This window comes from Ceratocystis lukuohia, assembly GCF_044167205.1.
Source record: "Ceratocystis lukuohia strain C4212 chromosome Unknown Supercontig4_pilon, whole genome shotgun sequence".
NCBI classification, from domain to species: domain Eukaryota; kingdom Fungi; phylum Ascomycota; class Sordariomycetes; order Microascales; family Ceratocystidaceae; genus Ceratocystis; species Ceratocystis lukuohia.
The window spans coordinates 2,925,023-2,938,760 of record NW_027263523.1 but is presented as its reverse complement, the minus strand read 5'-3'; the positions used below and the strand labels follow the sequence as shown (position 1 = coordinate 2,938,760).

General features: G+C 50.2%; 4 protein-coding genes across 4 annotated transcripts; 2 read left to right on the top strand and 2 right to left on the bottom strand.

Annotated features, from left to right (window-relative positions):
• Positions 1 to 223: 223 nt before the first annotated feature.
• On the top strand, positions 224 to 1,813 carry HOO65_040679 (uncharacterized protein; the record flags this gene model as incomplete). The annotated part of the gene is made up of 2 exons (XM_071002770.1): positions 224 to 298; positions 395 to 1,813. 2 exons carry the CDS (start codon positions 224 to 226, stop codon positions 1,811 to 1,813), a joined length of 1,494 nt encoding a protein of 497 aa, XP_070859522.1.
• Positions 1,814 to 2,313: 500 nt separating this feature from the next.
• HOO65_040678 (Translationally-controlled tumor protein) lies at positions 2,314 to 3,314 on the bottom strand (the record flags this gene model as incomplete). The annotated part of the gene is made up of 4 exons (XM_071002950.1): positions 2,314 to 2,546; positions 2,621 to 2,758; positions 2,872 to 2,983; positions 3,300 to 3,314. The coding sequence occupies 4 exons, from the start codon at positions 3,312 to 3,314 to the stop codon at positions 2,314 to 2,316; spliced, it is 498 nt and encodes a 165-aa protein (XP_070859521.1).
• Positions 3,315 to 5,242: 1,928 nt separating this feature from the next.
• HOO65_040677 (mutator-like element transposase) lies at positions 5,243 to 6,558 on the bottom strand (the record flags this gene model as incomplete). Its single annotated transcript, XM_071002847.1, has 2 exons — positions 5,243 to 5,273; positions 5,324 to 6,558. 2 exons carry the CDS (start codon positions 6,556 to 6,558, stop codon positions 5,243 to 5,245), a joined length of 1,266 nt encoding a protein of 421 aa, XP_070859520.1.
• A 4,557-nt stretch (positions 6,559 to 11,115) lies between these two features.
• Positions 11,116 to 12,447, top strand: HOO65_040676 (Sphingolipid C4-hydroxylase SUR2; the record flags this gene model as incomplete). Its single annotated transcript, XM_071000706.1, has 1 exon — positions 11,116 to 12,447. The coding sequence occupies one exon, from the start codon at positions 11,116 to 11,118 to the stop codon at positions 12,445 to 12,447; it is 1,332 nt and encodes a 443-aa protein (XP_070859519.1).
• Between the last annotated feature and the right edge of the window lie 1,291 nt (positions 12,448 to 13,738).

The window sequence follows — 13,738 nt, the reverse complement described above, 5'->3', positions numbered from 1 at the left end:
CTTTTGGGCTGCGATAAGGATTTGGTTTGGCTCCAAATGGAGTAGCTTCCCCTACTTCTTTCTCTCCCAATCTCATTTGCTCTTTCTCTTCACTTGCTAGAAACTCGTTGACATTTTCTTATCCTCCTCCCTGCAAACATATTCTTTTTTTCATCGTCATACACGTGCTCCGGAGTCCCCTCCAACAAAAAACCTTAGATACTTACTCCAACCACTAGCCCTTATGGACAAGGCAAAGTCGATCTTCAAGGACGGATGGCATCCGGAGAAGCCGGGCCAAACCTTCCGTCAGCAGGTTGTAAGTATCCCGAAGCCCTCACACGATCATATCACCCCAGCCGGGCTCATCTCTTCCCCCCCCCCCCCTTTTTACTCCTCATACTAACTTGCACAGAATGGCCTTATGGGTCGCGACAAAAAAGCAGAAGAAGAAAATGCTAATCGCCACGTTACTCCGGTCTCCCAACTTCGAGACCCAAACTCCTTTGCTCCACCCCCCAAACGCACCGAAGGCAGCATCCGGCCTCCCCCATCGCCGCCGCCGTCATCCAGCTCCCGCAAGCCCATAAAATTCCAGCCCGGGACTGACCTGTACTCGGCTGACCACAAGGTTATTGAGCGATCATCACACCCACCTACGTACCAAGCAGCTACAAGCCCCCCGCTGCAGATAACCCAGGGCTACGGAGAAGACTCACCGCCTGCTACTTCCCCTGCGGCGCCACCTAGCCTCCCCCCGCGGCTACCCCCGCGTCGGAATACTACCTCATCCGTAGCATCGTCCGCCGTCAGCAATGACCTGCCACCCCCGCCGCCTCCAGTGCGCAATGCGGGCAATGTCGCAATCCAACCACCACCGCCACCGCCAACGCGCAATGTTGTGGCGGCCATGCAGCCGGCCCCTTCCTCAGCCATGTCGCGACTAGCATCAGCGGGCATATCTGTGCCCTCGCTTGGAATCGGTTCCTCCTCTTCAACCAGCGGCGGCGCTACCAACGAAGCTATGGCTCCTTCCGATGCCCCAGCAGCTAACTCTGCGACATCAACTGCAGGCGGCACAATGGATAAACTCTCAGCGCGTTTCCAGCGCTTCTCTCCTATGAGCTCCCGCACCGGGTCTCCCGTCCTCTCTCCATCAGGCACGTCGACAGCCGTAGCCCCGCCTCCACCGGCCCAGGGCACCACTCTCGAGCAAAAGCAAGCAGCTCTGCGTACCGCCCAGGCCCTGAACAAGGACCCATCCAAAGTATCTCTGTCGGACATGCGCAGTGCCGCATCAACGGCAGACAATTTCCGCCAGCGTCACGGCGACCAGGTAGTGCAAGGCGCTCATAAAGCTCAAGAGGCAAATAGCAAATACCGCATTACCGAACGTATGGGCCAGATGAACCAAAAGTATGGGCTATCCGAGAAAGCATCGGGGCTGGCTGCTCGTTTCAGTGGGGGCGGGAACGGGGGCTCTGAAACCACGGCCCCTACAGCTACCTCTACCTCTACTCCGACTCTTCCGCCGCCAAACACAAACTCGCACTCACCCACACATTCTACTACATCATCGATTCTCCCACCGCCACTCCCGTCATCTACACGCACACAACAGCGCACGAGCCCTCCAGACACATCTCCGCGCCCCGCTATCGCGCCACCCCCCGTGCTTTCGCCATCTTCGTCTCCAGCCGCTTCCTCTGCGGTGGGCAAGAAGAAGCCCCCGCCGCCTCCGCCCAAGAAAAAGCCCTCCGGCTTCAGTGGTGCTGGAGCTGTTGTGGGTGATGTGCCGCCGCCATTACCAATGAGTACCAAACCGGCATGGTAGGAGGCGACAGCAACGAAAACCTAGGCGGAGGGCAAGCCCAGAGATTGGGAAGCTTGGGATCTTGGGGGATTCGGTCCGGCCAGAACACATCTCGCTTGCTCCACTCTCGCGGGGTTGTTAGTTAGCTGCTCGCTGTGGATTTTATGCCTCCACATACGTATACATTTGTTAGACATGTACCTACCTACCTTGTTCCACGTCGTTTTTTTTTTTGGGTGAGTATTTCCTTTTAGTTATCTATATATATACATATCACAAGTACATGTATACCAATAGAGCTATACTAGTATCCCAAGATACACATACACTACGCATCTCGTTCTACTCACTTCTTGCATGTTCTTTTTTTGTTCATTGTTATTTCAAGGCGCTGGCAAGAAACCCAATAACTACTTCGCCTTCGGTTTATATTATTTCTCATTACCAACCAGCCAACCAAGTCATCGAAAGGTCTTTTTTCATCATTTTTCAAGGCAGGGCGAGTATCATGCAAGCTTTACTTACACCTTCGTGGCTTTGAGGCCGTGCTTCCAGAAGGTGAAGTAGGGAGTGACACCATCCTCGCGGTAGTTCAGCAGGGCGACCATGCCTTGGGGGTCCATGCTCTCGCCGGTGTAGAACTCGTATTGTTTGAAGTTAGGCAACAGGGTTTTTGAGGCAAATTTGCCGGCGGCATCCTGGAAACTTTGGACTTGATCTGCAGGCAGTTTCGCCTTGACAGCCTTCATGTATTCTGTGGTAGAGAAAGCGATGTACGTTAGTAACAGGAGCAGTTATTATAGAAACGGAGGAGGGGATGGAACCTACCCTTCAAGTAAGCGAGGAAATCCTTCTTACTGAATTCAGTTGGCTGCAGACGGAAACTGTTGATGATGTTGTTGACCTTGACTTCGCCATCATCAAGAGCCTCCTCGGCTTCTTCGGCGGAAGCGTTAGCGCCGGTGTCTAGACGAAAATAAAGAAGTTGTTAGTAGGGGCTCAGTTCCAGCAAAGCCTAAGAAACGGAAGGATACAATATTGTAGTCTATTTTCCATTGTTCAAAGGGATGGGTACTCACCAACATTGACAGCGCCCAGAGTGATCATGGCGCAGTCAGCCTCATAAACGACGTTATCGATTTCCTTCAGGTCGTAGGAGTCAGAGATCATCTCATCACCAGTTAAAATATCCTATAAACAAGTCAGTTAACTACAATGTTCAAACATGAATAAGCATAGGCATTTTATAGGACTAGAAAGACGCCAAGTTGTCCCACAGATATAAGCATATTCCGCATCATCTAGTCAAGCCATGATGCCAGAGGTGGGTTGACACAAGACTGGCAGCTGTCAAGCCAATCCAGAGCATCATATCTGCACCCACCGACAGTCAGTTGCGGCCAGGCCGCGCCTTCCTGTAGCATGCGGGGACGATTGAATTCAAAGAAAACGAATAATTGCAGGCGAGATTGGGTTTGCGGCGGAAGTATCGAGGATCACGACTCACATTGTAAACGAGCATTTTGGCGGTTTGTTTCTAGGGCTTTGACCTGAAGACTAAGAGGGAGAAAGCTGCAACCAAGCAAATAATAGTATTAGAAGACGAGATATAAGTCGTTAGGGATGTTGAGAAGGGCTATAGAAACACTCACCAAGTATAGATATCTCGAAGAAGACAAGGAGAAGATTAGAGAATGAGAAGTAAAGAGATCAAAAGAAAAGGGAAGGAATAAAAGGTTTTCTGGGGGAAAATTTAGCCTAGTACAAGTCTATGTGGAAGGCGCCCCTCTCTCTCCTTTTTTCTCAAGAAACCCACCCCACCCAATCCACACAAGGCGTACTTACCCCTCATGTTTGTTGAAAGGAATCTCTACTGTAATCAGCCATTGGCCAGATTCTCTCTCCATCTACAGCTATGATTAAATGTATCTGACTCTGTCATCTATTGACTACTGCGGCCCTCTCTATGACCAACAGCACTCTGTCAGCCCATGAATAGAGGGGGCAGGCTAATAATCGGATCGTATCCTTGTGAAGACCCGATCGATCTCTTTTCATTCATCTCACCTTCAGCCACTACACACTTTTGGGGAATTTAGTGGGGGGCGGGAGATAACGATAAGATAAGGATTGCGCTAGACGTGCGGGTGGCAGCTGTGCAGCTGGCGCAGTTCCTCAGACACCTCCCAAGGGTTTTCCCAGAAGAATTTCAGACCCTAATGTGGCTCGAAAACGCCTTGGCAAGCAGAGTGGCGTTACAGCAAAGCCACAGATATGTTACGGAATTATTGTGGCTGGGAGAAGCGAAAGGGATAAAACGTCACTGTGATCTATCGTCTGTCCATCCGTGTGAGAATGGGGTTAACTTTAACGTTGATACCTGGAGAAAGGGAGAGAGAGAGGTTTGGGGTTGGGGCCTGAGGGTCTGGGCTTTGACGAGTCTGAGGAGACCAATACGACACGACACACACGAATTGGAAGTGAAGCATGGCATCGCGTGACGGACTAAGCATATGGAAAAAGAACAGGGCGGAAATGGATCTGGACAGTGGGAAAGATGAGACAAAGGACAAGGAAGAAGACGAGGGCGTTGTTTTTCTGAAAACAAAAATATTCTTTTTTTTTTTTTTTTTTTTTTTCACATCACAATATGTATATACTGGTTGCTTAAATCCGCCCACGGCGCCGCCTACATGCGCGCCCCCAATTCTTTTATGCGCCCCCTCCCTTGTTGTTTTTTGCTTACCTAAGCAATTTTTTGGCTTACCTAAGTATGATTTTGCTATGACCAGCAAGCAGACTACAGATACAGCAGATGGAGGCAAACAATACAGTGAAATTTATTGATTCAATAGATCTGAATATCTAAGCGGGCATGTCCTCGAAGCCATTGTATGGCCAACCTGATAACACTTGCTACATTTAGGGGCTTTCCTTGTCCTAGGCTCAACATTCTCAAATCCAGACGGCTCACGCCTCGTACTTGAGGCTGGCTGAGTGGGTGTTCTGAAAGTCGGACACCTCCATGGCTCTAAAATAGGCTGCTGATAAAGTTGATTTCGGTTTAGATGCCAATGAGGATGAAAATATTTAAGGGAAAGATTCCGGTTTGTCTCCTGAAGTAGCTGAAGAGTGTGGACACAGGGTAGACCAAGAGAAGATGTGAATGATTGGGTACAAGCTTTCAGAGGCTTTCCAAGAAGTTGCCGCTGCTCTTGGACTTTGCGTAAAGCCTGATGCGAGACCCAGCCACGGACAGATTCAAATGGTGCCACAGGGATATCTAGAGGCACACGTAATTTCTGGGAGGTTTGCATTTTGTGAAGCTCTCTCATCTGACCCAAGATTGCGTTTTTAATGGCTTGCCAAGCATCGAAAAGATCAAATCTTGAAGTTCCCAAGTGTGATTTGATCAGCCAGTGAATTCCTTCAACCCTTGAGGTAGCGGTATTACCAAAATGGAAATACTTGTCCACCCATGCTTTTACAAGTCGTTCCTTGTGTGGGTTGAGCCAGTATGTCAAGACATACCCAACTTCTTGAAGGTGTTGTGAGGTGTACTGACGCCGAAAGTCTTCAACACGGGTCTTGTACGTCTCTTCGTCTGGCGATGCGATTATGGAGTGCCACCATCCATAAAACTCCTCCCATGCCTTGGTCTCCGGACTGTCGGGTGACTCATTGCGCTTAAGGCCAAAAGCTGGTTGGCAGTGTTGGAGAACTGCCTTATTGGCATGCCAAAGGCAAAGCAAGGCAGCAGCAGAAGGGAAATGAATTGGAACAGCATTCATAACTGCTTGACATCGATCTGTGAGAACAACAGAAGGAAGTTCTTGTTGGTATAGAGACTTCAGGTGTTGTAATGCCCATAGATAGTCATCCTCCGTCTCTCCTGAAAGGAATGCGAAGGCGATGCAAAACGATTTCTGGAAGGAATCGACTCCGATCATATCCAGGAGCGGCATAGAATACCGATTTGTCTTATATGTACAATCAAGTAACAAGACATCTGGGTTCTCTAGTAGATATGCTATAGAGCTAGGATGCGCAAAGAAAAGAGCTGTTAAATGGTTTTCCGAGTCAACCCGAACTTCGCACCTAAAGCCTTCTATCTTGAGCTGGTCGATGAGGGCTTGTACGCTGCTCTGCCCTTGGCGTAATTCTCGTCTCGCAGCTGCAATTTGATTGCCAATGTCTTTTGCAGTTGCAAGAGTATCTGAGGTATTATATAGATACGTCCTGATGCTTCGAGGGGCAACTCCAGCCGTTACTAGGCCCGAAACTGTAGATATGTCCTCTGTTTTGAGAGTGCGATGTATGGGATGTGCAGATGGGTCGTCGCTTGGCGGATGATTATGCTGGGCAAATTCGCTGCCTGGCCGGTAAGTTAGAGTCCAGCCACCGTCATCTGGAGATTCTTTGGCTAATACTGAAAACTTGCAGCTAGTTACTCGACTTGAAGTTCGGCGTTTTCGTATGGCTAAAGGGTTTGGCGGCTTTCTAGATCGATCGCAAGCAACAACAACTTTTGTCCGGCCATTTTTAGTCTTTTTAGACTTTCCAGTTGTGAATGCATAGCCTCGAGGTTTCGCCCAGGCATTCGCAGCAGCAAAGAGAGCTTCGCGAGACTCGTAAATCCCTTCAGGGGGAAGGATATCGTCTGGAAATTGACTGACTTGTAGTGCCTCTGCATTGTCTGCTACTTCATCTGCTGTGTTGTTTGCATTTACAGCATTTAAAGCGTGTGATAAAGCGTCTGTCTCCATCTCTATCTGGTTTATCTGGTGTATTTGATGTGGTGTATGTGGTGTATTTGGTTTCATGTATCTTCTGAATTTGCATCGCTGTTGAGGGGTCAAAATCATACTTAGGTAAGCCAAAAAATTGCTTAGGTAAGCAAAAAACAACAAGGGAGGGGGCGCATAAAAGAATTGGGGGCGCGCATGTAGGCGGCGCCGGGGGGGGCATGAGGCACGAACCAAGAAAAGGGAAATATACGTCACCGGAGAAAAAAAAAAGTATTAATAGCGGGAGTGGAATAGGAAAAAAAGGCATTGCCGACGACGTATGCACATAGTCTACGTTAGGGATGTTGGCCGTGTACTTTAGCTTGCATGTGGGAAAACAGCCCAGCACCACACCATATATACAAGCGAGCGTGGGTAGCGGTAGTAGAGCATGGAGGGATGGCAAATTTCAGCGGAGGGAGCAAAGATCATGAAAAAGAATGCAGAAAATGGGGTCAGGGCAGGTTAAACAGAGGCTATCTATCAATGCGTGACATGTCAGCAGTATCAGGAACATACCACCAGCACTGCGCCAAGGTGGTGATGGGCTGTGAGGGGAGGGAAAATCAATTAAAGGTAGGCGCTTGCTGCCATTCGCTTCTGGACCAGAGCTTTTGTTTCTTTGTTCCCTTATTTTTCCCAGCCTGGGGCTAGAGACCCTAGCCTTAGGGTTGGTTTAACACAAGGCAATCTTATCCGCCTATCCGCCTATCCGCCTATCCGCCATCCGCCATCCGCCACCCGCCATCCACCATTCATTCCTCTGAACCTTGATTAAAAGCATAGAGACACAGGCCAACTGAGGCAAAAAGAAAAAGAAAATAAGTGGAGATGGTGACGGTTGTATCGGTGTAACTCTAACATTCACCCCGACTTCTGTTTGTATCCACCGATTTTTGGAGGTCATGTTTCTTAAATATTCATTATTTCTGTCCTTTCTTTGCTTGTGCGAGAGGCGCGAAGATCAGCAAGAAAAGTATGACCAAGAAAAAAAGCAAAGGTGGAAAATTCTGTAGAGGGTGGTTGGCCAGTTTCGAGCGGGCCGGCCGGAATGGAGGGGGGCACAAACTTATAGGAGGCGTGCATATTATGCGGATAAAGAGAGACAACAGACAGACATACGAACAGATAGAGACAGACAAATGACATGATGGGAGACACACTCGCCATTCATCCAGGCGGCCAGAGGAAGCACGACAGGGAAAATGAGCCAAGAACAAGATGGGCAAGAGTTCCATTGGGCGGGAATTCACGCAGGCTGGCTATGTTGGTAAAGGGAAATGTTGCCGCAACCTGATCTGTCTTGCAGGTAGCAGGTACTTGTAAAAAGGTGCACACACAAGTGTACATATGGGGTTAAAGACCCGACCGGGTAGACAGGTCGAGGGGGTGGGTGGTGGGTTGTGGGTTGGCTGCGTTGCAGGTAGCGGCATATTTCAAGCTTCCATACAGTCGCAGTCAGTCGCTCGGGTCCTGTCCTGTTGGCGGATTTCCATGGCCATTTCGTGATGTGCTGTTTGTGTTGCTTGTGGGCTCATGAGCAGCATAGGAGCTTCACGCGCTATTATTATTGCTCTCCATCGAGCTGTGCTTGCTGGGACGGGCGCCTGCTTGGCTGATGAGTGGGAGTTAGCTTGGCGAAAGGCTAATTCTAATGCAATGCAACTCCTAGAAAGAGAAGAAAAAGAGGAGAGGAGAGGAGAGGAGGTGGAGGTGGAGGTGGAGGTGGAGGTGGAGGAGAGGAGGGAGGAGGGAGGAGAAATAGCGCGTTCCGCTCCTCCCCCTCCCCCCGTTGCACTGAGAAAAGGGCTTACACGATGGGCTGTTGTACACAGGTGCATGCATGCATGCATGCAAACATGCAAACATGGACATTACACACTACACACAAACACTGGGGCAAGCAGATATACGGGGAGAACGGCGGAGGCGAGGCTAGGGGAGAGAAAGCAAGAGAAAGAGGGGGCGACATGCACGATGATGTCGATCTGCGGCGAAGAAAGGAGGGGTAGTGAGTCTGGCAACAAGCAGTGTTTCCCCATTCCGTCTTGTCCATTTCCGTTTTACCTTGGTCTCTGGCCCTGGGGCATACTCTTGAGGTTTCTGGCTGTTTTACCTTGTGCTGTCCTGGCGACCGGCCTTGGTCTGACCATGGTTCTGATTTTGCGTTTTGCATTTTTAATTTTTTATTTAATTTTTAATATTGCATTTTTTTTTCTAAATGCAGATGGCCAGGAAGGCAGTGAGCGCGCTGATTGGACAAGCAGGGAAAGAGGGAAACAGCAGGCCGGCCGCCTAGAGCAGAAAACAAGACCGCTATAATTGGGGGCTGGCCTCTGAGATTGGCTGACTGACTCGAGCAGAGAGGGAGGACAACAGGGGTGAGCCTGGCTCCGAGGACTGGAGCAGGCCTGTGTTTGCGTCTCGCTTCCTGGTTGGGGCTTTATTAGATTTTATTTAATTCTCCTCCTGTGCAAACTTTGCTTGCTTCACTGTCAACAGGCCAACCAGAGCAACAACACACAGCTTGGAAGATATGCTGTAGAATGCAAGAAAAAGTGTGCTTGATTTGTAATGCTCCAGGCCCAGAGCCCGACACCGCTCGCCCTCTCTCTGCCTTATTTCCGGGCCGCCTGGCTGGTCTCCCTTGTCGTCGCCATTTTCGGTCTCGCTCCCACTCTTGCTCTCGCTCTCATTCTTCTGCCCGCCAGGCGTCTGGCTCTTTCGCTACTCTGCCATGTCCACGGCAATGAAGGCGCGCGAAAGGACAATAGGAGTCTGGGCCTACTGTATCCCATCCCTTTTGGTCGCGCCTAATTTTACAGGCGTATTTTCGTGCTTACAGGGAGGAGGGAGCGAGAGAGCCCCAGAGCGATTCCGGCCCGGTAAGTTGGTGGCTTACAGGGCTCTCTGCAGGGCATATGGCGCTGTGGGCCCCTGAAAACACAGTGGCTAAACCGCTGTCAGAGGCCGAATTGGAGATAGATAGAGTTTGCTGTGGCCAGCTTGTTGTCCCAATCACTACTATACTATCACCACGACCACCGCTGCCATCCCCACCGGGCAGGAAAACACTGGAAACTGGAAACTGGAAACGCTGAATCCTCGGTGTTTATTTCCTCTTCTGACACGCCGGCCAAAGGATTTGAGGCCCCAAGAAGGAGACACCTTGAAAACAACAGCAGGCTTTTCTTGTTCTCGCCCGCCCGCTGAAATGCTCGTCGCTGATCTTTATTCCCAGCAGAGCAGAGGGAGCCGCAGTCCAGGGGTGATTATTAGCACTGTCTTTGCGCGCGGGGACCAGAGCCATTCTCACAGTGCGCACACAGTGCCGCTCTCTTGATTCTCGGCTTAGTGGGCAGGCTCCTGCTGGGGTTCTTTTTTTGGTGATGATGTCCTGTCCCTATGACATGACATGCTCACTAGGCTGGTTAGGCTCATTAAGAGAGGAGAGGGAAGGGGGCATAACGAAGGCGTTGGCGTCGGTCTGTGCGCTTGGTACTTGGTGTGCACTGCGCTCATCGACAAAAGTACGGCGAGCGCTGTGCTACTTGTCTTCTGGACCTCTGGATCAATCTGTTCTGTAATTTCACATGGCCGACTGATTTTCTGCCCCCACGAGGGGCTACATATTCAGTCTCTCTGTCTGCCATCTCCGTCTTGTCCGCCTTCGCGTCGTTCGTCGCCGTGCAAGGGAGCCGAGCCTAGCAGGCAGGCCATCTGGTGTGGCTACAGCGCCCAGCAGCGGTGCTCCAGCGGTGCTCCAGCGGTGCTCCAGCGCCCTCAACAGCTGTGTTGCAAGAGGCAGGCCCGGCCCTGCATTGCTATAGTGGCCTCTAGTTCTGGATCTTCTTTTCTGTTCTGTCCAGCAACCCAACAGGACGGAGTTGACGTCGCTTAAAAAAGAAGAGATTTTATCCTGTTTAATCAATTATTCTCTGCCCTTTTTAGCTTGCACAATATGTACAATATACAAGTCTTTCCATTTATTGCATGGCTGGCTTGGGTTTGCAGTCGTTCGTTTTAACGGCACATATTTCTATTAATTCTGCGCTATAAATTTATTATTCATTTATTATTCATTTTTTTTCTATTTTTTTTTTTTACCAAAATTCCTTTTTATTCTCTCTTCTTCTCATAGCTCCATCGCCTTGGCTTGTCACCCTGTTTCTCCTTCAACCTCTTGTCTATTAAAACGTCTAACCGCGGGTCTTTGTTCATTCTTGCATCATTTTCTCCTTCTTTTTCTCTTGTCTATTCTAGCTGCTGATTGATTGATCTCTCTTTTATTTTTTTTACATTGGGAAAAAAAAAGCTTCACCCTCTCACCAACTTAGTCCGCTCGGACTCCGCCCCGAAGCAAAAACATATACTCTGAATCTAGCCATTGTCACTGCAACTGCGTCTCGACGAAACAATCTTTGCCGACTGAACTTCCCCGTGTATATCTCTCTCCCTCTCTCCCCCCCCCGCCTTGCTACGACACTGCTCTCTATCTCTCGCACATAGGCATTCGCGCCCTCTCACAGCCCCGCCATGGCGCTACCTAATGCTACGCTCCTCGATGAGCTCCCACCACTCCCCGAATACACCCTCAAGCCGCTGCCCGACTTGTTCCCCGGCATTGTCAACGATGTCACCCTCGTCGCCATTCTCCCCGTGCTCGTGTACTGGATCACATCCATGTTCTTCCACTTCATCGATGTCTACGACTTCTGGGCCCAGTACCGCATCCACACCCCCGAAGAGATCACGTCGCGCAACAAGGTCTCGCGCTACGAGGTCGCCCGCGATACCATCATGCAGCAAATCATCCAAATGGCCACTAGCATCCTCCTGTCGGTCACTGAAGACGCACCCACCTATGGCCGTGAAGAATACGACGTGGCGGTCTGGGCCCAGCGCCTGCGTCGCGCCCAGCGTGGCTTCCCGCTGCTGCTTAACCTTCTCGGCCTCAATGCCGCCGACATCTCTGCTAACATGGCCCAGTCCCATCCCCTCCTGGCCGGCGTGCTGGCTGGCGGCCACTACCCCAGCCTGACCACTCAGCTCAACAGCCACACCGTGCCGACCTTTGCTGCCTGGGAGCTGCTGGTCGGCCGTCTGATCTACTATGTGCTGGTGCCAGCCCTGCAGTTCGTTGTCGCCGTTGTCTGGGTCGACACCTGGCAGTACTTTCTACACCGTCTGATGCACAACAACCGCTGGATGTACAACACCTTCCACTCGCGTCACCACCGCCTCTACGTACCGTATGCCTACGGCGCCCTCTACAACCACCCGGTCGAGGGATTTCTGCTCGACACGCTCGGTGCTGGAATCGCCTACTTGGTTGCGGGAATGACCCAGCGTCAGGGCATGGTCTTCTTCTCCTTCTCCACCATCAAGACCGTCGACGACCACTGTGGCTACTCGCTGCCCTGGGACCCGTTGCAACACATCTCCAGCAATAATGCCGAGTACCACGACATCCACCACCAGAACTGGGGCATCAAGACCAACTTTTCGCAGCCGTTCTTCACCTTCTGGGATAAGCTGCTGGACACGCGGTATACTGGCACTCGTCACATTGAGCAGCGCATGCGCGTTCGCGAGGCCTTTGAGAAGAAGAAGCAGCAGCAGCAGCAGCAGCATGAGAAGAAGGAGCACCACCACCGCCCGCGACAAGAGCAACAGCAAGAAGAGCAGGAAAGAGGCCACGACCAAAGGAATCTCCGCCTGCGCCGCCAATCGCAGCAACCACTCGCCTCAGATCTCGGCCTGCTTAAGAGGCATCAGTCTAGCGGGCAGACACAGACGTGCGGCCACTCCTGTGGCCAGAGCACCACTTTACAACCAGCCGTGGTCTCGGTATCATCACAGCGCTGATGCATGTGTATCCTGTATGTTTGTTTGCTTGTTTGTTTCGTTTGCATCTGTCCAGGACCGGTCTGTGGCTTGAAGGGTTGTCCTCTTCTGACTTTTTGCTCTGTGTTTGCACAGATTCAATCTGCTGTCTTTTTTATTACCTTTATTTTTCTTTCTTTTGTCTTTCGCTCTACGCTTATTTCTTTTCTTATTTTTTGTCCTTTTCCCCTTTTTTTCTTCACACGTCTGTATATGTCTTATCCTGTTTTGCCTGCGCCTGCTGCTTGCCGCCCTCTGCTTATTCTCCTTTCTTCCCTTTGTTTGGCCGGTGATGATGATGTTACTGAAAATTGAGTTTTTACTGTCTTTGGAATTTTGCTTACTATGGCTAGTTTTTTATTTTTTTTGGGCTTCTTCTCATCTAGCTTTGTCTTCTTGGTCTTTCTTGGTCTGCTCAACTATCGCCCGAAGCACTAGATTTATATGTATATCCGGCTCCCTGTCTGCTTCTCTGCCTCTCTCTCTCTTTATCTCTATCACCATCCTTCACAATTCTCTTGCCATCTCCCCTTTCGTGTTCTGCTGCTTTCATGTGCTGCAGATACTGGTGGCGAAATAAAGCCTTTGATTTCATCGTCTCTTCTACTTGCGTCATAAATTGTGCTACAAATTGCTGACTCCCATATTAACGCTGCCACTAAACCCGTCTTGTTTTGTATTGGCTCTTGTTCCTGTTTGAGCTGTAGCTTAGGAGCTGGCGCATGCTTCTCTCTTGTTCCTTTGGATTTGCTGTCTTGTCCTCCCCTTCCCTTGTCTCTCGCCTCCTGTTTCTTGTCTCACACTCTACTCTCTCGTTTTGATCCCAAGGTTTTTCTTTGGACGCTAAGCCTAAAGCTTCAGCAAGCAAGACGCCCAAGTGACTGACAGAAGCTGTGCGTGCGAACATAAGCAAGGAATGGTAGTTTGCGTCTAGCTGTTGTATGCAAGAGGTTAGCTGAAGCTGATCTGATGTTACACATGGCTTGGGCTGTGGTATAACCTTGGTAAGTGGGGCAGCATAATACGACTTACACTAACTTGGGTGAGAACATTTCGCTTTATTCTTACTCTTTAATCTCTATTATCTAACTGCATGTGGCACTCAAGCTCTGTGTTGGGAATAGTGGACGGACGGCCTGACATTATCCCGTATGTGGCCAAGCCAGGGTGACGTTGGCACTGAACTCATTGAAGCAGTCGAAAAGCAACGGGCCTATCGGCCGGCACAGAGCCCGTCATGAGGATGCCTGCTTTGCTTTAGATTATCTTGGGC